The sequence below is a fragment of the Hordeum vulgare genome, chromosome 7H, assembly GCF_904849725.1.
Source record: "Hordeum vulgare subsp. vulgare chromosome 7H, MorexV3_pseudomolecules_assembly, whole genome shotgun sequence".
Classification (NCBI taxonomy): domain Eukaryota; kingdom Viridiplantae; phylum Streptophyta; class Magnoliopsida; order Poales; family Poaceae; genus Hordeum; species Hordeum vulgare.
This window is the reverse complement of record NC_058524.1, coordinates 268,663,855-268,690,773: the sequence shown is the minus strand read 5'-3', so window position 1 is coordinate 268,690,773 and position 26,919 is coordinate 268,663,855. Positions and strand designations below refer to the sequence as shown.

The 26,919-nt window shown below is 45.5% G+C and overlaps 1 protein-coding gene across 5 annotated transcripts; it reads left to right on the top strand.

The window, feature by feature from the left end:
- Positions 1–1,625: 1,625 nt before the first annotated feature.
- On the top strand, positions 1,626–11,444 carry LOC123407625 (putative lipase ROG1). Of its 5 annotated transcripts, none has more exons than XM_045100792.1 (10): positions 1,633–2,089; positions 2,191–2,258; positions 3,151–3,221; positions 4,555–4,797; positions 9,564–9,727; positions 9,817–9,872; positions 10,054–10,106; positions 10,189–10,297; positions 10,602–10,699; positions 11,209–11,444. In XM_045100792.1, exons 1-10 carry the CDS (start codon positions 1,725–1,727, stop codon positions 11,278–11,280), a joined length of 1,299 nt encoding a protein of 432 aa, XP_044956727.1. In that variant the 5' UTR covers positions 1,633–1,724; the 3' UTR covers positions 11,281–11,444. The 5 variants fall into 5 exon arrangements, with proteins under 5 accessions (XP_044956729.1, XP_044956728.1, XP_044956727.1 ...); XM_045100795.1 differs by having other exon boundaries at positions 1,831–2,027; XM_045100796.1 differs by having other exon boundaries at positions 1,989–2,099.
- The last annotated feature ends 15,475 nt before the right edge of the window (positions 11,445–26,919 follow it).

The following is a 26,919-nucleotide window of genomic DNA, read 5'->3' as shown; positions in this document are numbered from 1 at the left end:
TCCCGTCCCTACATGAGATGAGGAGCTTGCCATTTGAGTTCTACGTGTGCCGCTTCCGCCTTTTTGATCGTCGAACTATTGGCATGATGATCGCCGACCTATGATGGTGGTCGTCGACCTATGTCATGATGATCGTCGAACATGTGTTTTTTATAGCGGAAAAGAAAACTTTAAATTTTATGTGCGCGTGCGGGCCGAAATTTGGGGGTGCGACTAGGAAGGCGAGCCCCCTCCCCCGAGCCCCCAGACACACCAAGCCCAAAAAACTGTCGGCCAGAGATGCCCTCAGCTCCACGTTCTCCGAGGCCTCTGCCAATGCAAGCCTCTTAGCGCGGTTTCATAGTCATTTTACTTATATGGCACAATATTTAATGAAGAGAGATTGTGATGTTGTATCTTAGCTAACATACAACCTTGGCACATGGCCATAGGAAAAAAAGAGGTGCTAATCCAATCACATGCATGCATGAGCCTCAAATCATTAAATTTACATACAACACATAACATACAATGTATTATACTCCCTCCAATCATAAATATAAGTCTTTTTAGAGATTTTACTAAGGCACTACATACAAAACAAAATGAGTGAATCTACGTTTTAATATATGTCTATATACATCTGTATATATTTTTTATTGAAAACTCTTAAAAGACTTATATTTAGAAACGGAGAGAGTAGTATTAGTTGTATCTTATATTTTTATTACACATATGATTATGATTAAGAGCATCTCCAATAGATGATCCAAAATTTGACGGTCCAAAACCGAAGATGTAAAATTTGGACCGTCAAAAAGTGCGTTTTGGAGCTTCCAAAAAAGGCCAACTCCAACAGATGGTCCAAATTCTCATGGTCCAAAAGACCAACTCCAATAGATGGTCCAAATTCATGGTCCAAAACCGTCTAGCAGCCGCGCGTCTGCTGTTCAGCCGCTGTCCAGCCACTGTACAACCGCACATATTGCATAAAAACATGAGATGAAATGTTGCGGTCGGCTCCTCCGGACGACGGCGGTGATAAGAAAAGAGCTTCGAGGCCGGCTATGAGGAGCCCGGCGGGCGGCAAACAGTACTTCGGCAGCCGGGTGGAGGGCTTCGTGCGGCGGTCGTGCGGCCGGCGCAACAGTCGTGAACAGGCTCACGACCGACAGGGACGAGGTCGGCGGGAGCCTTAGACCCGGCAGAGGCCTACCGCGGCAACCGGACCGCTGGAGGCGCCGAATCCCGCGCCGGCTGCCTCCCGATACGGCGGCGTCCGGGCGACTGCGAGCTGGCTACCGGCGAGGGAGGCGACGGCGGCGGAGGGCGGCGACGGGGATTTGGGGTGGTGGCGACGCCGACGGCGTGGTTTTCGGCGGTCGCGGCGGCGGATTCCGGCCGACTGGTCTTCGGGCGGGCGAACGGGCGCGGGCGGGAACATAAAGGAAGTGGCGGTTGGGCGTTCGCAGGCGGCGGTTGGTTTTGGACGAGATGCACCTCGTGATGTAAATTTGCACCGCGAGGTGTTGGATTTTACATGACGAGGAGACCGCGGTCTATTTTTTTTACATATGAATCGTGTGTTGGAGCACCGTTTTTTTGGCCTCGAAAAGTTAGTTATTAGAGATGCTGTAAGTGAATATTCATTGACACACGCCTCAACTTCTCATCGAAGCAGTTCCGATTATCATCGCCGCATCTAGGTCTCCGAGCAAGCTCCACTCGTCCAACCTCCCCGCCAGATGATCGCCGCCAGCGCTACCCCGATGGGCCGCGCCACCACTCCACCCCCCGGGGCCCAGTCCCGGTGGCCGCGTGCCGTTGCGCAGCTCCACCTGGCTCTCCGCTCGCCAGCCGCGCGGAGTGGTAGAAGCGGGCGCTGGATGGGATGCTTCAGGCCGGCGCCAGTGCCCGCGCCGTGGTCACCGCCGGTTACGGTGGCGGTGAATGAGGGGAGGGGGGAGCGGCCGGAGACAACGGAGGTGGACATGGAGCCAGCACGCGGCGGAGGGGAGGACTTATGGAGCGTTCAGGCCGACGCGGAGGTAGCGCTGGGCGGGGAATACCCGGAGCACCTTGTCGTCATGGTCAATGGCCTCGTGGGGAGGTGGATCCGTGTATACTGTTATTTTGGTCGTCTTTGCTGTGGGTTTGTACAACTCTGGCGGTTCTTAGTTTCAGTGGCAAAATCTGATCATTGTTTTACAGTGCCGATGACTGGAAGTTTGCCGCTGAGCAGTTCGTGAGGCGGATGCCAGACAAAGTGATCATCCACCGTGAGTTCCCCGATTTTGTGCCCGGTTTCTTGGTAGTATATATCCTCTGAATTTGTAGTGCTAAGGAAGATATTGCTAGTGCGCCTGGCCGCGTGTGTGCATGCCATTTGGGGATATTGGGAGTGCCACTTTATGGTAGAAAATCAAGTTTACATACATGACAAATTCATGGTTATTTCGTAAGTGGATTTATACCTGAGCCTGAACTTGTGCTGAAGAATTTCATACAACATGCCGGTGCCGACATCTAGTTGAGATTAAGTGACTGTGAGATTAAACAGTCAACTGTCAGCGGGAGAACCATCTGGTACTGTAAACACATAAAATGCTGGTTCCTTCTGGTTTTGCTGCGCAGCTTGGAATTAGATGGAGTGATAACAAGCAGCAAAAGCTGCAGAAGACCAGTCCATCATTTCCAGCCCCATTTTCATCCTAGTGGCCTGCTGGTCTCCTCAAGCACCGTCTGCACCGCTGCTGAGGGCCAGAAAACCTACTTTGGAGATCACCTGCGAGCAGTAATTCCCCCCTCGCGTGGCTTGTCTATCATGCTTATCGTGTTTATCTTGGTAGTGCTTGGATAACATACTTTTACTCTTTTTGTTGTTCTTCTGGACTGCTCCTCTAAGCGAGCTGATGTATGCAACTATTTGGTTTCGTTCTTGCAATGGAACTGGGGAGATCTATCTCCCTTTTCCTCTAAAAAATATTGTGCAATCATTCTGCTTTAGTACTAGTGTCATTCAGAATATGACTCTCCAGACGAGGCAGATTTCATAACTGATGAATACATTCACGCAGTTTTTGTCTTTTCTTCATTCTGTGTTCTGTCATAAGTTGTTTCAGCTACTACTGATTTCCTATAAAGAGATTTGGACTGTGGCTTTTCATGCAGGGAGCCAATGCAACTCTGCTACACAGACATTTGACGGAGTTGACTTGATGGGAGAAAGGTTAGCGAACGAGGTACTTTTTGTTCTATCAAAATATTGTTCTCTGTGTAAGAGCTTATAGCATCCCCTAACTGATTGTTACTAAGTACTCCCTCCGTCCGGAATTACTTGTCGTAAAAATGAATAGAAATGGATGTATCTAGAACTAAAATTCATCTAGATACATTCATTCTTCGGACAAGCGTTTTCAGACGGAGGGAGTACATTACTTAGTAGACAGTTAATACTGATAGTATCATCAGTAGTAACCTGTCAAATAGGTATCAGTAGTAACCTCTCAATTAGGTTGCTACTAAGACTTGTTGCAAAGATGAACAAAAGTATCATGTTGGTGTGAGATGATGGAGCGGACAAACAAGGGTCTCTCCAATAGAACGTTTGGTTGTTACTAGTGTCTTTTTAGAAGTGCCAAGCCATTTTTGCCCCGAGTAACAATCTCACCTCTCTCCTTACTCTTCCCACCATTGTCTGAATGTTTTTTTTGCGGATGTGGCATACCTCTTAGCAATAGTCGAGGCAGATTATTTGAGACGTTGTGACTGCTTCGTTTGTTGATTCATCTTATTTGTGCCCTTTTAATACAAATTAAACACATTTGCGTAACGTGTACTTGACTACTTGTTATTGTGCACACGTACAAGTATTGTTAAACTTTGTCTTTATTTTCTTTATTTCTGTCCGGTAGACAGCATGTACGTGAGAGTTGGGGTAGCACCGATTGAAGAAAAGCTTGTCCAACATCGTCGGAGATGGTTTGGGCATGTACAAGGCAGGCCACTAGAAGTTTCAGTGCATAGCGGACGGTTAAAGTGTGTTGGTAATGTCAAGAGAGGTCGGGGTAGAGCAAACTTGACATGGGAGGAGTCCGTAAGTAGACATCTGAAGGACTGGAATATCACCAAAGAACTAGCCATTGACAGGGGTGCGTGGAAGTTAGCTATCCACGTGCCAGAACCATGAGTTGGTTCAAGATCTTATGGGTTTCAGCTCTAGCCTACCCCAACTTGTTTTGGACTAAGGGTTTAGTTGTTGTTGTTGTTGTTGTCTGTCTTGTCTGCTAGACCGCATCTCCTTTCTGAGCTGATTAATTGTAAACTGCTTGTGCTTAATAGGTTAACATGTAGGGTCATGGCACGATAAGATGTTACTAAGCTCATTAATCATAAACTAGCTATGGTTTTTATGTTAACATGCAGGGTGATAGGTTGTTAAGCTTCACTTTGTGACCCGTTGATATCAAAGCAAGGAAAATTAGGTCTATATTGATCTCATGCGATCTTTTTGTTACTGCAAGTACTATGCTTTCATCACATCATTTCATATTTGTACTAACTGAACCCCTATAGGTTCTATCAGTTGTCGAGCAAAGAAGAGGTGTGAAGAAGATCTCAATTGTGGCGCACTCTCTGGGTGGTCTTGTTGCCAGATATGCTATAGGAAGGCTTTACGAATGTAGTGACATAACTAATTGTTCTGTTGGGAACAACAGAGAGCAAGTTGAGTGCTTGGAGGGTCTCATTGCCGGCTTAAAACCTATGAACTTTATAACCTTTGCATCACCACATCTGGGTTCAAGTGGAAACAAACAGGTAACAATATCACTGCTCTCGTCTATTGTTTTATAAACTAGAGTTTGATCATTCAACTGTCTCTTTCCCTGGTTACCAACTTATAGCTTACCCATGGGAGAGAGATTTAACCGGCATGCTCCTTTTTTAGAAAAACAGGGAGGCACTGTTATGGTTGCTAGGGTTTGAGCGGAAGAGAGAGAGCTGCGAGGGCGCGAGAGAGCCGGCCGTGGAGGTCCTTTCCCACGTCCGGGCAAGAGGGAAAAGGGTTTTCCTTCTTAATTCTTGCCTGCTTAGATTGATACATCTCCTCTCCATATATAGAGAGGTTTACTTGACTCCCAAGTAAGGCTTACTTGACCCCTAAGCAAACTCTAAGACTAACGGGCCCAGGCCCATCACATACTCTAACACTACACCCCACCTGGACATGTAGCTTGTCCTCGAGCTGCAACCTAACGACGATTTGACCCCACACAACCCTAACGCCTAAAAAACAAGCCTTTTACATCTCGGCCTATTGTATTGACCTGAAATAAGCTAACCCGAATGAGACTCCGACTCTTTATTTTTGACTCCGAACGATAAGGCGAGAATCCTCCGCGCGCCGAACTTGTGCGTTTGCAACCCCCTGGATCCCAAGGACACCATCGGGACCAAGGGGGCCCTCGCGGCAGTCGGCGGCGGAATGCAGTGGTGCTACGCGGTGCGCTCCTGTCGGTGACACCATGTCTTCTCCCCGCCGACTGACTGTCGATGTCGCAGACTTGGAGGTCGTCGCCCGTGGGAAAAACAGCATGCCCGCCGCCCGTGGGGGAAATCGCATGCCCAAGATCCCCCATGCAGCGGACGAGATCGAGGTCCGTTGCACCGCGAACCGCAACTTGGAGGAGCTGCAGCTGCAAATCACGCATCTCCGACACATGCCGGCGCGCTAGGAGGCCGCGCGCAGCAGCCTGCAGCCTCACCGCCGCCGACACGTGGTGGGTAGCGATCCAAGCTGGAAGCGGTGCCGACGACGGCTGGAACTTGATCTGTTGGATGGGATTGTCCTGGGACGGCGGTGGCGCTGCTGGGAACGAGGTCGTCGCAGTCCCGTCGTAGGGCATCCCATGCTGGAACGTGATGACCGGCGCCGTGGTCGCAGCCGAGGGCGGCGGCGGCGGTCGTGCGGGGGTCGGCGCCGGTGCTGTGACCATGGAGGACCCCCCGTGGAATGGCGCACCGTCGGGACCGGCGAAGCGGGAGGGCTCGCCGTACTGTTGGGGTGGCGCCGGTGGCCACTGGATGTGCGGCGGCGCCCAGGCCGCCGTATAGATCGGCCCGGAGACGGGGAGCGGCAGCGGCGGCTGCAGCAGCCTGGCGTCGAGTGGCGGCGACGACAGCAGCAGTGTCGGCTGCCCCGGCCCGGCGATCGCGGCGGAGGCCGCCTGGTGCGGCGGCTGCCGCGGCAGCCGCGCCGGCCCGTAGGCGACGACTGGTGGCGCAGCCGGCGGCGGTCCGAAGGGACCGGCCAGGAAGAGGCAGATCCCTTGGATGGCGGTGGTGAGATCGCGGATTGCTCCGGCGATCTCCTCCGGGGTGAGGGCGACAGGAAGCGGCGGCGACGGGGTGAACATGATCGAGCCTGAGAAATCTGATACCAGATGTTATGGTTGCTAGGGTTTGAGCGGGAGAGAGAGAGAGCTGCGAGGGTGCGAGAGAGCCGGCCGTGGAGGTCCTTTCCCACGACCGGGCAAGAGGGAAAAGGGTTTTCCTTCTTAATTCTTGCCTGCTTAGATTGATAGCAAAAGGGCCCATGCGTTGCAACGGGAGAAAGAAATACCACACGGCACACGCTCTTAATTTATAAAAAATGTCTATAATTTGAGAATTTATAGTTACGATACAAATAAAGATGGTCTTATCCTACAAAAATGCAGTTCAAAATTTCACAGGTCTTCTATTTTAACACGGCTTGCATGTAGATTTAATACGTACAAAGAATCAGTCAAGTGACCTTCAGTTTCATCTCTAATCCTGATTTTGTTGACGTGTTCATCCCCAACCCGGATGAGTACCGGTATGAAAGAAAGACGAATAATGACTTATTTATTAAGATTGCACCCTAGATAGTATTTTTATTAAACGTTTAACAGATAAAATAATATCATATTTAAATTCTACATATTTTTCTAATCAAATTCCATGTATAATATGTTAAATTTGGAGTTACGGTTTAAAAGATATGAGTATTTAGAAAAATATTTAATATATACTACGAGTTTAATGTCATAAACAGTAAGGGCTTTTTTGTAAAATCACCTCGGTGGGTTTTCCGACGGAAGCGATAGCCTCTTTATTATGCTTAGATTAGATTAGATTAGATTGATACATCTCCTCTCCATATATAGAGAGGTTTACTTGACTCCCAAGTAAAGCTTACTTGACCCCTAAGCAAACCCTAAGACTAACGGGCCCAGGCCCATCACGTACTCTAACAGGCACCCCCCGGCTCCATTACTCGAATGAAACCAAATGGTCATACAACAGCTAAAGCTGTTGAAATTCAAACTACTAGACTAAAACCATACAGAAAGGAACGAAGAAAGATAGGAGCTGGGGGGCAACCCACCAGGGATACATGAATGTCCGGGGCAGCATCTAAAAAGAAGCAGAGCTATTTTGCCAGAGAGCACACATACTCATCAGGCTATCTCCCCGCCGGCCCTTCTGGTCTTCATCGGCGGTACAAACACAGCTTGTGGAGACCAGCAGTTGGTCAGCGTTGAGACTGGACTGGACACGTTGCTTGCAGCTTTAGTCATCCTCTTCTTAATTGGCGATCCTCTTCTTATTTGGCGATTGGAAGAACGCCGGGTCCTCAGTTATCTTGAACTTGCTCCAGTCTCTGGGGAGGAGGGATCCAGGCACATCCAGCATCCGTTGCTTCAGCCACTTAGGATCATAAGGGGCCTTTGCAAGAATTCCATCAGAGCATCTGAAAATTCTGTCAGCTTCACCTTGTGTTGCTCTGGGGATAAGATTGCCCAGAATCTGATTGTTCTCCAGATCAAGCGAAACACCTGATTCACAGAGATCCATTTGGTGTTGTTAAAGATCATAGAGTTCCTATACTTCCACAAACACCAAACAATGGCAGAGCTAACAGTATTCAGAGCAGAGTTTTTGTTATTGGATATCCATAATCTGGCTAAAGATTCATAGCTGTATTCAATAGCATTATTAAAGTAAGTTCTAACAGAGGGCCAAATACTCTTATCTACAATACAATAAAAAAACCGATGATGAATAGATTCTTCAGAGCAGAAGACACAGTCCAGTGGTTTAATTATATGTCTTTTTCTAAGGTTGTCCCTTGTCATCAAACTTGTTATGTGAGAGTAGCCAGAGAAAAACATGGATTTTTGGGGGAACTTTGAGGGTCCATACTGCAGGAATATAGGTTGGCTGCACCCCTCTAAAGTTAATGACATGATATGAGGAGCTTGTAGAGTATTGGCCTTTATTCTCAAGCTGCCAAATCAAAGAATCTGGATCCTCAGAGTATACTATGCTGCTGGCAATCTCAACCAGCTGATACCAGAGTTCCATGAGTTTATAAGAAAAAAAATCCTTCTAAAAGACAGCTTTAAAACCTGCCCATCCCAGACCTCACTAATGCACTTGGTCTATTCATTACATAAAGTATAGACAGGGCGGAACTGACCGGTACACTCCATTCAATGCATTTATTATTTAGTGCAATTAGTAAAATAATGTATTTTTGATTCTAACCTTAAGCTTTTAGGAATATGCAATTTGTATTCCTATGAGGCCATACGCCAGCGTATATATCCCTCTCCAAGAGGTAAAAGCCACGTTGTGCTCTAGTCTGGGCCATCATGAAGAATCCGCCAACTGTAACTCAGAATGCGCATTCTGAAGTACTTCAACCCACCTGGCCACCTGGGGAAGTACTTGACGGCGACTTCCTTTGGCTGGCGGGATTGGTCCAAGATCTCCACTTCCCAGGATAGGGGAATCATAAAAGATTTGGGGGTTATTGGCAAGGATACGACACCCAGATTTAGGCAGCAAGGTCGAAAGCGGGCCAATGATCTTAGCATGGGCCCGACTGGTGACTCGGGCCAACCTTCTAGACTGGACGCCTTTATCATCTCGAGAGACAAGGTAGGCAACCAATTCACCCAACTAGTCAGGGTTCGGCGCGACCCAGTGGCGCCTTTATCATCTCGAGAGACAAGGTAGGCAACCAATTCACCCAACTAGTCAGGGTTCGGCGCGACGCAGTAGCACACACCAACTTGTAAACTTACCCGAGCCATGTAACCCTAACTTGAGCACGTATATAAGGCCAGTTAGTGGCCTCTCGGTCGGGACGGAATCTTCTCAGATAATTCTACACACCACTAACGAGATCCAGGGTTCCTCACCTAACCCTTCATCTCCCACCTCTGCCACCACCACGGTGCACCTTGTACCAAGAACCCTAGCCGAGATCTCTCTGATCTCAGGCGAACACACAAGGCAATACATCTCAGCAGCAGGAGTAGGATGTTACCTCTCCAGGGAGGGCCTGCACCTGGGTAGATCGTTGTCTCTTGTGTGCAGCCATCCTGATTTGCCACTCGTAAGCCCTCCGAACAAATTTAGCTATCCATCATGCACCCTTGATTGCTACCGCGGGATCAGGACACTGAGACTCCTCGAATTCAGATTGCAATAGAACAAGAACAGTCAAATGCTTCAGTAATGTTAGTCTCATGTTCAGATTCTTCCACCAGCTCCCCTTTCTATGTGGCTTGCCTTTCCTGGAGCGAAGAGCATCAGAAACTGCACATTTGATTGTTGGAAGAACTGGAAAGCATTTATTCCTTACAGACAATGATGATGGCAGGCGTCCACTCCTTCTTCAAATGGTTCAGGACCATGATGATATAAAATTCAGGTTATTTTCTGTATTGCCCTCCAGTTGTCGTAATTAATTAGAAGTGTATACGACATTATTTCTAAAGTATTCCATGTTCTGTTGTGCAGATCTGGATTGCGCTCTTTCAAACGACGCGTGGCATATGCGAATGCCAATTTTGACCGTATCCTTTAGCTGCTGAATTTCAACCGTATCCTTTAACTGCTAAAATTTCAACCTTATCTTTTAACTGCTAAAATTTCAACCGTATGCTTTAACTACTGAATTAACATGCTTGTGTTCATTGTGTATTGTGAATTGCATTTTTTACTTCTGACTGTATACCCACTTAACTAGCTGAAAAGATATGGTGGGTTGGAGAACATCATCAATCAGGCGTCAACATGAGTTGCCAAAAGTATGTACTTAGGAATGGTTTTTTGTTTATGGTTTCTCCCCTTTAAGTAAACGTACTGATTTTTAACTGAATTCAACTGCAGCATCGCCTTCTTGTTCGTGATGAGAAGTATCCACATATTGTCCATGTTGATAGAGGAATTATGGACAGTAATGAAACCGAAGTGAGTGCTAATCTCTACGGCCCAGAAGGTATGCTGACTTTCTATTGTCTGCTGTTGCCTTAATATTTTCTTAGCTCCCATCATGGTTGCATCAGACTTTTTAGTTCCAAGTCTCTTCTTATTGAGTTATTTACATTGGACCTTTTGGTATTCGACCAGCCTTTTTAGGAAGTCGAGTGGCATAGACTGAGTTTGATGATAATCAGTTCCCTGCATGCCCCAGTTTGAAATAACCTTGAGATCATCTTCATATGAGCTGTTCGCTAGCCCAAACATGTTAAATCATTGTTCATCAATTGTTGACAAGTGGCAACATTTCCTTCCACACGCAGAGGAGATGATAAGAGGCCTAACACAACTACAGTGGGAACGTGTTGATGTGAGCTTCCAGAAAAGTAGTCAAAGATTAGTTGCGCATAACACCATCCAGGTGTGATTTTTGACCTTTCCAAGCCGACTTTTGCATTTTGATTGAAGTATTGTTTTCATTTTTGGTATCTGAATTTGGTGCTTCCATCTAGTGGCATCTGAACTTTTGCTCTGAAAAATAGAGGGGCATTTTTCTAAGTTAAAATCCAATCTAGTCAAATGCACCCAGATATCGTTAGCAAAATTACCTTGCATGGGATTGCTTTTTCTGTGTACTAGGTCCATTATTATCCTAACTTGATGACATTGATAACCATGTTGTATGTTCAAAAACGTAAGTATATTTTACATATATACTAGTAATTCAGTACATATAAAGAAGAAAATTAAGAGAACGTGAAGTAGAAGTGCATGGTGGCAATACCCTTCTACAATTTTCGCTTTGAAACTACCCTTCTACACTTTTCGCTCTGAAACTCTGGGTACCTAATACTTTGTTGCGTGGTAGAATATGCCAATGCAATAATACATACATTTTGATCATACTTCTCTTTGCTCTATGAACGTCAGGTAAAGAGCTATTGGCTTAACTCAGATGGGGCAGATGTTATCAATCACATGATGGATAATTTCCTCATCTAGTTCATGAAGTCCACAGGGTGCACTGTGCCAGTATTCGTGTCTGAGTTTTGTTACAAGTGATAGTTCAATTTTGCGTAGGCGGTTTGACCTTGTAGGTTGTACAATTTTCATGCTACACCGAGATATCAAAATTGATTCTTTTATTGCATATTCATGGTTTGAAATTGCTGGTCAGGCCTGACGCCTGGTCAAAATTGATTCTTTAGGTTTCTTGTGCTGCAGATGTCAGACTACAACTCTTACCCTTTTATCCATAATCCGCCCCAACCATTTTATTGCAATGAAGTTGAACACTATTGTGTGCTACTTCCTCCATTCGGAATTAATAGAAGCTCTAGCTTTGTCTTATGTCCAGTTTATTAGAGTTTGACCAAGCCTATAAAAACATGATAATATTGTTTTTGATATTCAAGCAAGTTTGAGTCAGAACAAAGCAAGGGTCAGACTATTCATCACCCAGGATGAAGTATTGTTATTCCTCACCCCCTCCATTTTTATCAGAAGTCAAATAAGAAAATATTTACTGATATTTTATGTTACGTAAATTACAGTCATAAAAACTATAGTATAAAATATATATGGAAAATGTATTTTTTGTGAACTTATGACCTATATTTTGTTTTTTATATCAAATATTGCATAATGAATTGGTATACTAAAACGTAAAATCTTAATGAAACAACCTAAGAAAACCTCGGGTGCAAAATAATCTCAAACTAGCAAGTAGAAGGCACGTTGGCACGCAGCTCACGTGGCTGAGCTTGTGAGTGCGTGTGTTGTTTTTTTATTTTGAATAGAGTGTGCGTGTGTGTTTTTCATTTTGAAGTAGAGAAGGAGCAACATTAGCTTTGAGGTCAGAGCTGGTTGTGAAGAAATTATTTTACGTTGTTGCTTACTGCATATAGGTCCTTAAGTTGCTTTAAAAGTGTGTCTCTTTTTTTGTCTGATTGTAGACTTCATCCTGGCATCGACATCTACCATATTGAAAAAACCAATCATGTTAAAAAACTTGTGAAGCCACCATGATCTCCAGAAAATATAATGGAAAAGATTTTTCATAACTTACAAAACAATGCAAAATGTGGGATCAACTCTTTATATGGACGTCGATATCACCAAATCCCTTATACTTGTCAATATTTTACGCCACTTACCAAGAACTATCATGACAGATTGGAGAAGAGGGTTACAGAGCAGCTAAGCAATTTAGCTAGGTTGCAATGGACTGTAACTCGAAGCCCAAACCGTGCATACCATAAACTTAGCATGGCATTCAAAATTAATTTCTGCTCCGTGCTAAAGATGAGAAATGGCTAATTTGGTGTAAGGTAGACAAAAATAATGTAGGAAAAATAACTACAACAAATTGGTTAAAAACAAAAGGGAGGTAATCAACAAATCACAAAATAATAATTAGAGAACAGATAGTAAACAGAGCAACTTTTGAATTGCAGAGTTATTACTGTAAGATAGTGGAGTTGCAACAGTCCTCCTGCTGCACATACGTGTAAAAAACAGTGAAATACATTATCATCGAAACTCGAAACATTGGAGCCTCTTCTTAGTAGATGTTAGGGCATATTTCTCCTAAGTGGTTTTAGTGATTGATGACAATTGTTGTGCGGACTAATCTTGTGTCCTGAGCATTTCAAAATATTCTCTTTTAGGCACAAGATGACTTGACGCCCCTCGGAGGATCTCGAAGACGGATTTTCTTCTGCATTTCTCTTCCTAGTTTGAGTCATAGGAAAGTCTTCGTACCAAGAGGGGGTCCGCGTTGGAAAGGTTTGGGTGGAATCCTCACGCACACACCTCATGCACCCACCCATATTTTAGCCTCAGTGGAGCACCATCGTGTTTTCCTTGCCTATGTGAAAAAGGGTAAGCGGTAGTACCGCTGTCCGAGCGGTAGTACCACTGGCACAACGGTAGTACCGCTCTCTGAGCGATAGTAAATTTTTACTACCGCTCCAGGAGCGGTACTACCGTCCCAGGTGCGGTAGTAAACTTTTACTACCGCTCCAAGAGCGGTACTACCGCCCGAAGAACGGTAGTAGTTTTTTACTACCGCTTCAAGGGCGGCACTACCGCCCTTAGTGCGGTAGTATTATTTTACTACCGCACCGACGGGCCTTTTCTCGCATACTTTCCCACGGAGGGGGTGGCGCGGTAGTACCCCCCGGTACTATCGTGGTTGGTGAGGAGCTGAGCAGTAGTACCGCTCCCAGGAGCGGTAGTACCGCTCGTGCATTTATGTGGTAGGTGGCTAACGGTTGGATCTGCCCCACCTACTATATAAAGGCATCTCCTTCTTCCTTGAGCCTACCTTTTACCTCTCTAAGCTCCATTGTTGCTCCACAAGCTCATTTTAGCCCGATCTCTCTCCCTAGCCAATCAACCTTGTTGATTTTCTAGGGATTGCTTGAGAAGGCCTTGATCCACACTTCCACCAAAAGGATATTTGATTCCCCCTACTAATCCCTTGCGGATCTTGTTACTCTTGGGTGGTTGAGCACCCTAGACGATTGAGGTTACCTCGAAGCCAAATTCCATTGTGGTGAAGCTCTGTGGTCTTGTTGGAAGCCTCCAAGCTTTGTGTGGAGATTGCCCCAACCTTGTTTGTAAAGGTTCGGTCGCCGCCTTCAAGAGCACCTATAGTGGAATCACGGTACCTTGCATTGTGCGAGGGCGTGAGGAGAATACGGTGGCCCTAGTGGCTTATTGGGGAGCATTGTGCCTCCACACCGCTCCAACGGAGACGTACTCCCCGTCAAAGGGAAGGAACTTCGGTAACACATCCTCGTCTTCATCGGTTCCACTTGTGGTTATCTCTTACCTTTACTTTGTATATGTTGGTGTTGTAGAGTATCTCCTACGTGCTTCGTTACTCGTTACTAAGTAGCATCATATAGGTTGTCCTCCTAGTGCCATGTTAGTGAACCTTTATGATTGCTACTCCGTATTTATTTAGAAAAGCTAAAAATTGGTAGTTGCCTATTCACCCCCCTCTAGTCAACCATATCGATCCTTTCAATTGGTATCAGAGCCACGTCTCTTTATTAAGGGTTTCACCACCCGAAGAGTATGGAAGGCGAAGAGGGAGTTCCCCATGGGCAACCCGAGGCCATGGACTTGACTTCGTCACAAGGGATGACTTGAATACGGCTATGGCCGCCCTCAAGACGTCCTTGACGAACGAAGTCAAGACCATGCTTAAAGAGTTAATTGAGGGATTTAAAAGTCCACCCGAACCGGCGTTAGTGGTTAAACCCACCATCACCGATTCGGAGGCCAATTCCTCTAAGGAAGCGGCTAAAGGTATGCGACCTTCCTCATCTCTCGAAAAGGATGGGACTGGAACCTATGCCTCAGTTCCACCTCCCATGGTGTATGGAGGACCTGTTCCCACACCGCGTCTTAATCCTGTTGGTCCTCCTCCTAAGCTTGTTAATGGTGATTTTGCTAACTGGGTGTTTTCTATTAAGTCTCATTTGAATCACAGCTCAACAAACTTATGGAGAATCATCGAGCAAGACTACTATCCTCATGACCCAAGCAACCTCACTCCAAGAGAAGAAGCGAACAATCAATATAATCACTCCGCATTGTTTATTTTACAGTCCGCAGTACCGCCTGAAGATCTTCCTCACTTGCGCCCCTTCTCTCTGGCCAAGGACTGTTGGGAGCACATTATGGTGCTATACAAGGGAAGCTCTAGCATTCAACGGTCAAACTATGAAGTGATACTTGATCAGGCTGATGAGTTTGTAATGAAGGAAGATGAGGACCCTCGTGATCTCTATCGGAGGGTGACTGCTATTGCTGTTGCTCTCAAGGATCATGGGAGCAAGGATGTGGATGACACATGGGTCAAGCACAAGTTTCTTAAGGCCATCATGCCTTTCAACAAAGCCATGTCATCAGTCATTCGCCAACGACCAGATTTCCACTCGTTGTCTTCTAGTGAGGTGTTGGATGAATTCATTGCAATGTCAATCATGAACGAGACCGCTGACAATGCACTTGCCCGAGTTTGGTCAAAGACAACTTCACCTAACCTTGCTTTGAAGGCAAAGGCTGCTTCTGAAGAAGAGGAGGATGAAGAAGAGGAGAGCTGCCCCGAAGACACTAAGTATGCTTATCACGAGCACATGGCTCTTGCGTTGAGGCAATTCTGGGGCAACAAGAGGAACCCAAGACCCAACTTCACCAAGAACAACTCAAGTGGGTTGAAACCCAAGCAACGAGTGAGGACATGCTATAACTGTGGTAATGTGAGCCATTTCGTGGCGGAATGTCCTTATGAGAAGAGGGAAGACAACGGAGGCAAGCTCATTCGCAAGGACAAAACAAAGTCATTCCCAAGCAAGAACAACTTTTTCAAGAAACCCCATCCAAAGGGTATGGTGGCACTTGAAGAGTACCCCTCCGATGATGATGATGATGATGATATGGTGGCAACTGTGACTGTCGCCATTGCCACTCCTTCTTCCAAGAAGGTGTCCCTCTTCAATGCCCCCAACGATAATCACATCGCCAAGTGCCTCATGGCTAAAGGTATCACTCAGGTAACACCCAACATTAAGACCAACATCACTAGTGCTCCCTCATTGTTGAATTGTGTTGATGATAGTGATGTTGTGGAACTTAATGAGCATGATCTTGACAAATTTCTGTGTACTATCAAAGGAGAAACCAAGAGGCACTTTGTTGCCCTTTTGGAACAATTGGGTGAGGCTAATGACCTCATCGAGTCTTATGAGGAGACCATCTCCGAGATGCAAGGTCATAGTCGTGACTATGCCAATGAGATTGCTGAACTTTCTATTGCTCTAGAAACAGAGCGCACTCTTCGTTTGGCTCCTGAGGAGTCATACAACGACAACTGCGCTAAATTGCAAAAGAAACTAGATCATGCTACTGTTCTTACTCGTATGCTTAAGTCTGAAAAGGATGCTCTTGGGGTTGACCATGACAGACTTAAAATGGAGTTTGACACACTTGACAAGGCTCACAAGGCCTTGAAAGGTAGTCATTTCTCCCTGAAAGAGTCTCATGATCAACTTCAAGCAAAGCTTACCAAGGAAATCTCTACTTGTCCTCCTTTTGTTTTAATTGATAATGCTTGTACAACTAACCCTTGTTGTGAGCATGTACATCTTGTGGAGGAAAATGCCAAGTTGAAGGATAAACTTGAGAAGGGCCTTGTGTCATGCATCCAAGGCAAGAAGAGCCTGAACGACCTTTTGAGCAATCAAAAGGGTGTGGTAGGAAAGGAGGGGCTTGGACTTGCATCTAAGTCTAAAAGAAAAAGAAAGAACAGGAACAACAGATCCCCCACCCTCATGGACATCTTTGTCAAAGAGGGCGAAGGGACTCAGGAGGTGAACAGGAACAAGGTGGAAAATGGGAGCATCAAGAAGGGCAAAACCATTCCTACCAACACGGCCGGCAAACTAAATCCTTCCTATGTTTTATGTCGTGCTGGTGATGGGCATGTTTATGCCAGATTTATTGGTTCTTACTATGAGTACATTGAATGTGCTATTTGCGTTCCTAAGACCCTTGTCTCTAACATTAAAGGACCCATTCAAAAATGGGTACCTAAAACCAAGCCTTGATCTATTGCAGGAGTTTGCTTCCGGAGGGGTGTCATGGTTGCTCGATAGTGGAGCAACAAATCATATGACTGGAAGCAAGGACTTAGTGGTGGATGTGCATCCTTCCCCATCTATGCCCACCCATGTCCAATTCGCCGATGCATCATCGTCAAAGGTATTGGGATTTGGTAAGGTGGTCATCTCTCAAGAGTTATCTATTGAGAAGGTCATACTTGCTGAGTCCCTTGCTTATAATTTACTTTCGGTTCGTCAACTTGCAATCATGGGCTTCTCCACATTCTTTAATCTTGATACTGTGGTCCTTTTGTGGAGCAAGACTCTTAAAGTAGCCTATGTTGGACATGTCAAAAATGGTCTCTATGTGGTGAACTTTTCAAAGCGACCCACTAAGACCGCGACATGTCTAATGGCTAAAGTTGATGTGGGCTGGCTTTGGCATCGCCGACTAGCCCATGTCAATATGAGATCTTTGCAAAGTCTCCTTAAAGGGGACCATATTCGTGGACTAACAAATGTGAGTTTTGCCAGAGATCGTGCTTGCAGTGCTTGCATTGAAGGAAAAATCCATGAAACTGATCATCGTCCAACGACTCTCGTTTACACTAAGAGACCGTTGGAGCTCCTTCATATGGATCTCTTCGGTCCCCCATCATTTGATAGTCTTGGGGGCAGAAAGTAGTGCCTGGTGATTGTTGATGATTACTCAAGATACACTTGGGTATATTTCTTCAAGAGGAAGAGTGAGACTCAACAGACTGTTATCAACTTTGCTAATGAAGCTCAACGTCAACATGAAGCAAATATTTTGATGATCAGAAGTGACAACGGCACCGAGTTCAAGAACTACACCTTGGATGAGTTTCTAGGTGATGAGGGAATACAACATCAATATTCGGCACCATATACCCCTCAACAAAATGGTGTGGCGGAAAGGAAGAATCAGGCACTGATGGACGCTGCAAGAACAATGATGGCAGAATTCAAATCTCCATATAACTTTTGGGACGAAGCCATCAACACAGCATGTCATGCGTCAAATCGTCTCTATATCCGCAAAGGCTTGAACAAGACCCCATATGAGATTCTCACCGGAAACAAACCCAATCTCAAGTACTTCCGGGTATTCGGGTGTAAGTGTTTCATTCTCAAGAAAGGTGCACGTTTAGCTAAATTTGATTCTAGAGCACATGAGGGCATCTTTGTTGGTTATGCTACAAACTCTCATGCTTACCGTGTCCTCAACAAGTCCACCGGACTCATTGGAGACGTGTAACGTGAAGTTTGATGAAAATAATGGCTCTCAAGTGGAGCAAAGTGGTCTATGTGATGTAGGTGATGAAATTCCTCCCCAAGCCATAAGAAGAATGGGGATTGGTCAAATACTCCCCATTGAGGAACCCCTTGTGGCCGAAGGAGAAGGACAATGCTCTACTCAAGTGGAGCCATCATCCTCACAAGTCCCACACGCTTCCGATGAACAAAGAGAAGACCCTCAACAAGTTGAACAAACTCAAGATCAAGACCAAGTGCCTAAAGATGGTGATGTGCCCCATGAAGTACAAGCACTCACCCAAGGTTCCGAACCGGCTCAAGATCAAGATCAAGTGCAACCACATGATCCAGACCAAATAGAAGCACAAGATCAAGATCAAGAGCAACCACAAGAACAAGGACAAACCAGTGAACCTGCTCAAGACGAAGATCAAGTTGATCAGGATGCTGTCTCTCAATTCCCTTCTGCGGCGCCTAAAAGGGGTACTGGTGCCAAGGGAAGATCAAAACGCAAGGGCACGCAAAGCAATCAAGTCGATGTTCCCCAGTTATCTAATGAAGAACTCTTGGAGCATCGCGCAGCCAAGATTGCGAACAAGCTGAGAGTCAAGTCACATCTTATGAAGAATGTACTTGGTAGTTTGAAAAAGGGAGTATCCACTCGTCAACAAATTTGGAATTATTGTGAGCATCACGCGTTTGTTTTGTATTGTGAACCTCAACATGTACATGAAGCGCTCGATGATGAGGATTGGCTTATGGCCATGCATGAAGAACTCAACAATTTCGAGCGCAATCAAGTCTGGGATTTAGTGCCAAGGCCAAAGGAGGAACATAATGTCATCGGGACCAAATGGATCTTCAAAAACAAGCAAGATGCCAATGGGATTGTGATTCGAAACAAGGCAAGATTGGTGGCTCAAGGCTACTCCCAAGTCGAGGGTATCGACTACGGTGAAACCTTTGCCCCTGTTGCTCGTTTAGAATCTATTCGCATGATGCTTGCATTTGCTTCTCATCATAATTTCAAATTACAACAAATGGATGTGAAAAGTGCCTTTCTTAATGGTCCTTTAAATGAGTTGGTATATGTCAAACAACCCCCGGGGTTCGAACATCCCAAGCTGCCCAATCATGTGTACAAACTTAATAAGGCACTCTATGGCCTTAAACAAGCCCCACGTGCGTGGTATGAGTATCTTACTGAGTTATTACAAGATCGTGGGTTTGAAATTGGGAAGATTGATCCCACTCTTTTTACTAAGAGGGTCAAAGGGGATTTGTTCATATGCCAACTATATGTTGATGACATCATTTTTGGTTCTCCTAACGAATCTTTCAATGAAGAATTTGCTGCACTGGTGACAGAGAAATTTGAGATGTCTATGATGGGTGAGTTGAAGTTCTTCCTCGGGTTCGAGATCAAACAAGGCTTAGAAGGGACTTTCATTAAACAAGCCAAGTCCACTCAAGACATGCTCAAGAGGTTTGAGCTAGAGGATGTCAAGCCGGTCAAGTTTCCCATGCCAACACGATGCAAGCTTGACAGTGATCCCAATGGTAAAGCAGTGGATCAAAAGGTATATCGCTCCATGATTGGATCCCTCCTTTATCTTTGTGCATCTAGACCTGATATCATGTTGAGTGTAGGGATTTGTGCAAGGTTTCAATCCGCACCAAAGGAAAGCCATTACATGGCTGTCAAACGAATCTTTCGATATTTGGCTCATACCCCAAACTTTGGTCTATGGTATCCCAAAGGAGCAAACTTTAACCTAGTGGGCTATTCTGACTCAGATTGGGCAGGCGACTGTGTGGAGAGGAAGTCAACCTCTGGAGGATGCCAATTCCTTGGTCGTTCACTCGTAAGTTGGTCTTCCAAGAAGCAGAATTGTGTATCACTATCCTCCACGGAAAGCTGAGTATGTAGCAGCTGCAAGTTGTTGTGCCCAGTTGCTATGGATGAGGCAAACTTTAAAGGACTACGGTGCCACCTGTGACAAAGTGCCTCTCCTATGTGAAAATCAAAGTGCTATCAAGATTTCTCTCAATCCAGTTCAACACAGCAAGACCAAGCACATTGATATTCGCCATCACTTCATTCGTGAACATATCAAGCTAGGTGATATTGAGATTCACTTCATCAACACTGAAGAGCAACTTGCAGATATTTTCACTAAGCCCCTAGATGAAGCAAGGTTCCGGGAGTTAAGGCATGAGCTAAATATCATTGATTCAAGTAATGTGGATTGAAACTAGGCACTTTGCACCTCACTCTACATTACATCTTGCTCTAGATGTAGGCATGGACATAGGGGGAGTGTTGTTCTCTCAATGAACTTTCCCTCCCCCATTATGCATAAATCGATCAAGTCTTTCACTTTGGCCATCACCAAATGGCACTTGTGCTTCAAAGACGAGATATGGTCATGAACCCAAGGATAATTCTTCGCGGTGTCATACCATTTATCTCAAACATTGGTGGCCTAGGCCACCGCCCTCTCCCCTAGAGTCTCTGTGTTGTTTCTCTTTCTTTGGTGTGTCTTTCTTGTTTCCGTGTTTTGTTTTCTCTTGGCTTGATCAAGTTTTTCCACCACCTAAGGAGCAGAGAGCTCTTTTTGGCCATTTTTGTGACTTCAAGCACGGTACTACCGCCCCCAGCACGGTAGTAAAATTTTACTACCGCTGGGGGAGCGATACTACCACTCACCATGCGGTACTACCGCCCCCAGCACGGTACTAATTTTTTACTACCGCTGTGGGCGCAGTACTACCGCACGTAGAGCGGTACTACCGCGATGACTGCGATACTACCGTGCCGCCTCGCCCAGGGGACTATTTAAAGGGCCGGGAGGCCTTTCTTTTTCCCCATCTGCCCTGAGTTCTTCCGTGTCTCTCTCTCTCCTCTCCTCAAAAACTGCCCTAAGGCATCGCCGGATCTCCCTATCCGGCCATCGTCCTCCGATTCCGACCGGTGGGACTCTTCCCCACGCGCCATGGACACCGGTACTGCCCCTCATCTGCAATCTTATGCTTTGTTCGTTGATTCCTTCTAGGGATAGGGCATATGGTCTCATGGCATCGTGATCGGGAGTTAATGGTAGCTTTTTGGGTAATATGATTCCTTGCATAGGTGGTGTGTGTGCCTAGGCCTGCATAGGATCCAGATCTACGGTTTTCAATCTACTCCACAAGTTTTTCCCTGTCAAATTTGATTAGATCTGTGATTAGGCCGTCCCGTGCGGTACTACCGCCCCTCGTGGCGCGGTACTACCGCTCGAGGAGCGGTACTATCGCTCCCCTTTGTGCACACACACTGATCTATTGTGTTTTATGAGGTTTTTGGTCGTTCTTGTTCATTGCCTTGACTTGTTTCTCCCTTCTTTCGTGTTTTGTGTGTTGTTTTGCGTATCCCGGGTGGTGGTTCCCGTCGTTCCAACCCGTCTCGCACTGCCAGCTCCAAGCGACCTTCCTCTGATCCGTCTGAAGGCTCAAATGCCCCCAAGCGCTTGTTCAAGAAGCCTGCTCCAAAGAAGCCCTCAGTCAACTGTAACACTATGTCGCTTGCCGAGTTCCAACACCGTCGCAAGCTCAACCCATATGCCAACAATAGGGAGGAGTTCCCTGGCGGTGAACAGTTTTGGACTCGCGATCAATTCTTAATCTATGAAGACGTGCTCAGATCAAAGAAGAACCTCTATGTCCTGGTGCAGTGGATAGATCTTGAACATTTGAGGAAGGACATGACTTATTTTGGGGAGGCCATTGCTATGGTGGAGCAACTTCCGATTGCGGAGCTCATCTCGTTCCACCAGGATTTTGATATTTCCATTGTAGCTCACTTCTTTGCTACAGTGCACTTTCACCATGATGACGCCCGTACTATGACTTGGATGACAAATGGAATGGAGCTGACTTCTACCTGGAAAGACTTCATGGATCTTCTTCAGGTCAGGGATGAGGGCCTCACTACTGCTGTTGGCTTGCGCCCCCATGCCAAGGCCCAAGCCGCTCCAAAGGAGAAGCTGCTCCTGTACCTCTCTGTGAAGCACACCCCCACTGGCTAGGTATCCTATGTCATGAACCCCTTCTTGGATGTGATGCACCGGATCTTTCGCAACACACTGTTTCCCAGGGTTGGCAACAAGGACCAGGTGCACTCCTACCTGGTAGACATGCTCCTCTTGTGTCAGAAAGCGAAGAATCGTCAGTGTCAGCCCCTTGATGTTTCTCATGTCATGTGGACTGAACTCTACTCTGCAGTCATTAACCGTAAGGTCCCAATCTACGGTCCCTATCTATTCTACTTTATCAAGGCCACTTGGACCAAGATCTTCCCCGGGGCTGAGTTTGTTGCTCCTGATTGGGTCCGCCATGAGCCCATCAAGCTGCGTCAGAAAGACAAATGGGCCAACACCTCCTCTCGTCAGGCTGCCCCAAGGGATTCTGATGACGATTTGCCAGGCGCTGAGGATGAGGCCCCTCCAGAGGCTCCTCGACAGGGTGAGGGTTCCCACACATCTGCGGCACCGTCTTGGGCCACACGGCTCACTGACAGGATGAAGACCCTATTCTGTATGCATGCCAAGGGCCAGTACAACACACATGTTGCTCAGAAGGAGAGTCGCCAGCGCGACAAGTTGATCATGAGGAAGCTTGACATACCCTTCTCCAACGGTTCTGAGAGTGAGATCACCCCCGAGGCGGCATGGGTGGAGAAGCATCATCTTCAGTGGGCTGCATCTGAGGAGGAGGAGGACACCGACGATGGCTCCGATGAGGAGTATCGTGATGAGGAGGACACCGACTGATGTTTCTACCACGTGGGTGTTAGGGCTCCTCTCTGCCTTTTTGGTGTTTCGATGCCAAAGGGGGAGAGAGTGTAGGATTTGCTCGTTCTCTAGTTTTTCTGGTCTTTTGGTTTGATAAAACTTTGTTGCTTTCGTTCGCTACTTTTGCTTTATGGTTGAGACTGAGTCGTCAGATCCTATCTTAATGTGAGATATATGTTTTATCTTGCTTATCTTCTGTCTCAGTATTATCAGTTTTATCATTTTATTATTAACCTGTGAGACATAGTATCTTGTGCCAGTATTTCTTTGCTCACATGCTTTGCCATGCTTAAATATTCTTCATCTCTCGTACGTATGTAGTAAGGATGGCTTAGTCTATATAATCTAGGGGGAGTGTTCTCTCTGTGGTTAGTTGTTGGTATGCACATACCCAGAGGAAACTAGCCCCCTTGTGATATCTTTGAAGTTTGCATATGCCTATCTCTATTTTTTTGTGCAAATCCAACATTGTCATCAATCCACCAAAAAGGGGGAGATTGTTAGGGCATATTTCTCCTAAGTGGTTTTAGTGATTGATGACAATTGTTGTGCGGACTAATCTTGTGTCCTGAGCATTTCAGAATATTCTCCTTTAGGCACAAGATGACTCGACGCCCCTCAGAGGATCTCGAAGACGGATTTTCTTCTGCATTTATCTTCCTAGTTTGAGTCATAGGAAAGTCTTCGTACCAAGAGGGGGTCCGCGTCGGAAAGGTTTGGGTGGAATCCTCACGCACACACCTCATGCACCCACCCATATTTTAGCCTCAATGGAGCACCATTGTGTTTTCCTTGCCTATGTGAAAAAGGGTAAGCGGTAGTACCGCTGGCACAGTGGTAGTACCGCTCTTAGAGCGGTAGTAAATTTTTACTACCGCTCCAGGAGTGGCACTACCGTCCCAGGTGCGGTAGTAAACTTTTACTACCGCTCCAGGAGCGGTACTACCGCCCGAAGAACAGTAGTAGTTTTTTACTACCTCTCCAAGGGCGGTACTACCGCCCTCAGTGCGGTAGTATTATTTTACTACCGCACCGACGTGCCTTTTCTCGCATACTTTCCCCCGGAGGGGGTGGCGCGATAGTACCCCCCGGTACTACCGTGGTTAGTGAGGAGCTGAGCGGTAGTACCGCTCCCAGGAGCGGTAGTACCGCTCGTGCATTTATGTGGTAGGTGGGTAACGGTTGGATCTGCCCCACCTACTATATAAAGGCACCTCCTTCTTCCTTGAGCCTACCTTTTACCTCTCTAAGCTCCATTGTTGCTCCACAAGCTCATTTTAGCCCGATCTCTCCCCCTAGCCAATCAACCTTGTTGATTTTCTAGGGATTGCTTGAGAAGGCCTTGATCCACACTTCCACCAAAAGGATATTTGATTCCCCCTACTAATCCCTTGCGGATCTTGTTACTCTTGGGTGATTGAGCACCCTAGACGGTTGAGGTCACCTCGGAGCCAGATTCCATTGTGGTGAAGCTGCATGGTCTTGTTGGGAGCCTCCAAGCTTTGTGTGGAGATTGCCCCAACGTTGTTTGTAAAGGTTCGGTCGCCGCCTTCAAGAGCACCTATAGTGGAATCACGGTACCTTGCATTGTGCGAGGGCGTGAGGAGAATACGGTGGCCCTAGTGGCTTATTGGGGAGCATTGTGCCTCCACACCGCTCCAACGGAGACGTACTTCCTGTCAAAGGGAAGGAACTTCGGTAACACATCCTCGTCTTCATCGGTTCCACTTGTGGTTATCTCTTACCTTTACTTTGTATATGTTGGTGTTGTAGAGTATCTCCTACGTGCTTCGTTACTCGTTACTAAGTAGCATCATATAGTTTGTCCTCCTAGTGCCATGTTAGTGAACCTTTATGATTGCTACTCCGTATTTATTTAGAAAAGCTAAAAATTGGTAGTTGCCTATTCACCCCCCCTCTAGTCAACCATATCGATCCTTTCAGTAGAGCATAGTAACCTCGAGAGATTTCAATGCTGCATATGAAGCATTATAAAAAGTATTAGTTTGACATCGATTACACTTCTAATTTATTCTCTAAGAACCTATTATTAATAAGGAATCATGAAGCGTTTCACGGTATAATCCATCAACGAAAGCAAGATCATATTTTTGTATTCTTATGATTTCCACCCTTCATGGAACAAACAAAACGGCAATGTACATATCTATGTATTTTCTAACTATACGTGGTGCATAGAGGAAATCAGGTGTATTTTCCAACTATACCAGTTTTATGAAGTGATAGTCTCATCACTATTGCCTTTCTATTTACCTGTTGTGAGAGTGAAGCCATTGAGTGATTGCATAACTATTCATGTGTTGTATAACCCGCCAAATGTCCGATGCCTTGCTAAGGTCACCAACAATATATTCATGCTTAAAACATATTTTTTTTATCTATATTGATCTTGACCCTTTCGAACGTTACATTTTGTAGAAATATATTAGATCTAAATCTCAAAAAGATGGAGAATATGTTCTGTTTGTTGAGAGTTGCACGGGGATTTCCCGTTTGTTCAGAAGAAAGGAAACAAAACACAAAAGAGTGAATAAGCACCATACCTATGTGGGCTAAAGATAAAGAGTTTATTCAGATGTTTGAAAGTTGCATAAAATGTTGTTCCGTTTGCTAGAAAAATAAACAAAGAATAGACCTCATGAGACCAACGAATGGGATACTGAGTCCCACAAGTCTACACTGGATGGGACCAACCAATAAATTGTTATGGATAATAGAACCTCAATTCCAAGGATTATCAGATACAAATCAGCGGCTCCAGGGACGAACTGAGTTAATGTCTCTATCCTCATAAAACAATAATACAATAATGTAAGAAAACATGGTAGTTGAAGGGTAAAAGAAGAAGCAATAATAATATGCAATTAGGCTCCTAACTGGTGAATTATACATTATGTTGTAGTGGCAAGCTAAGACGCCCACTGAACCCTCTATACTACATCAAAGAGCTAATGATATGTAGCCTAACAATATTAGAAAATATTGAGCAGATAATTTACTTTACAGACCCAAGACGTGATGTAGAGGGGCTAACAACCATTATATTCAAGTCAGTGTGCCTGTAAAAACATGGAACATGATATATCTTTTTGTCAGAAAGAGCCAATCATTACCGTTGCTTTCCTATGATATATGAAAGTCGTGTGCCGGCTGACCTTACCTGTAACCTTCCATCCATATTCCAGAACACAAGGTTCTTCTTTGTAAAATTATTAACCTGTTTCCGAAGTTACAAAGAAGAACACACAATGATCATGATCTGAACTGGCCGTCTAGAATTTGTATTGAAAATAGAGTTACACAACCAAATCATGAGACAAAATGTTTCAATGGTTTGAAGCAAAATTTTGAACGCAAAGTTGATATAGAAAAATCACTAACCTGAACTTGAAGGAAAAAAAACTATACTAAACCAGGGCTCTAAGTATGACAGTAAATACGCCAAATGAACTAACACTCATGAGAAGAAGAAAACTAATCTGATTTGAGAATAAGAAGTGAGGACAAAAATTCTACGAACACCCCTGTCTACCACTCAAAACAATTACATCCTATTATTGCTTAGACAAAGTAGTCTATTTTGTAAGCTTAAGACCAAGCTGCTAATCTAGAAATTTAGATTGGTAGTAATGGATCTCTATGTTATGACCGGTACAACGTACCAACGGAGGAGGCCCAATGGGCAGGGTTAATTACGGGCTTTGCCCAAGTTATCTTACCTATCTTAGAGTCCAAATTATATTAGAGTCCAAGTTAGTGTCACGCCCAAGATGCGACCCTATCCTCAATTTGGCACGAGGGCCTCGTCAGGGATAGAAGCGCATCTCGTCGTGTCGCAAGAATGAATATCGTTACAAGTACATGTACTGAAAAGATGAGATACATAAAGAGTT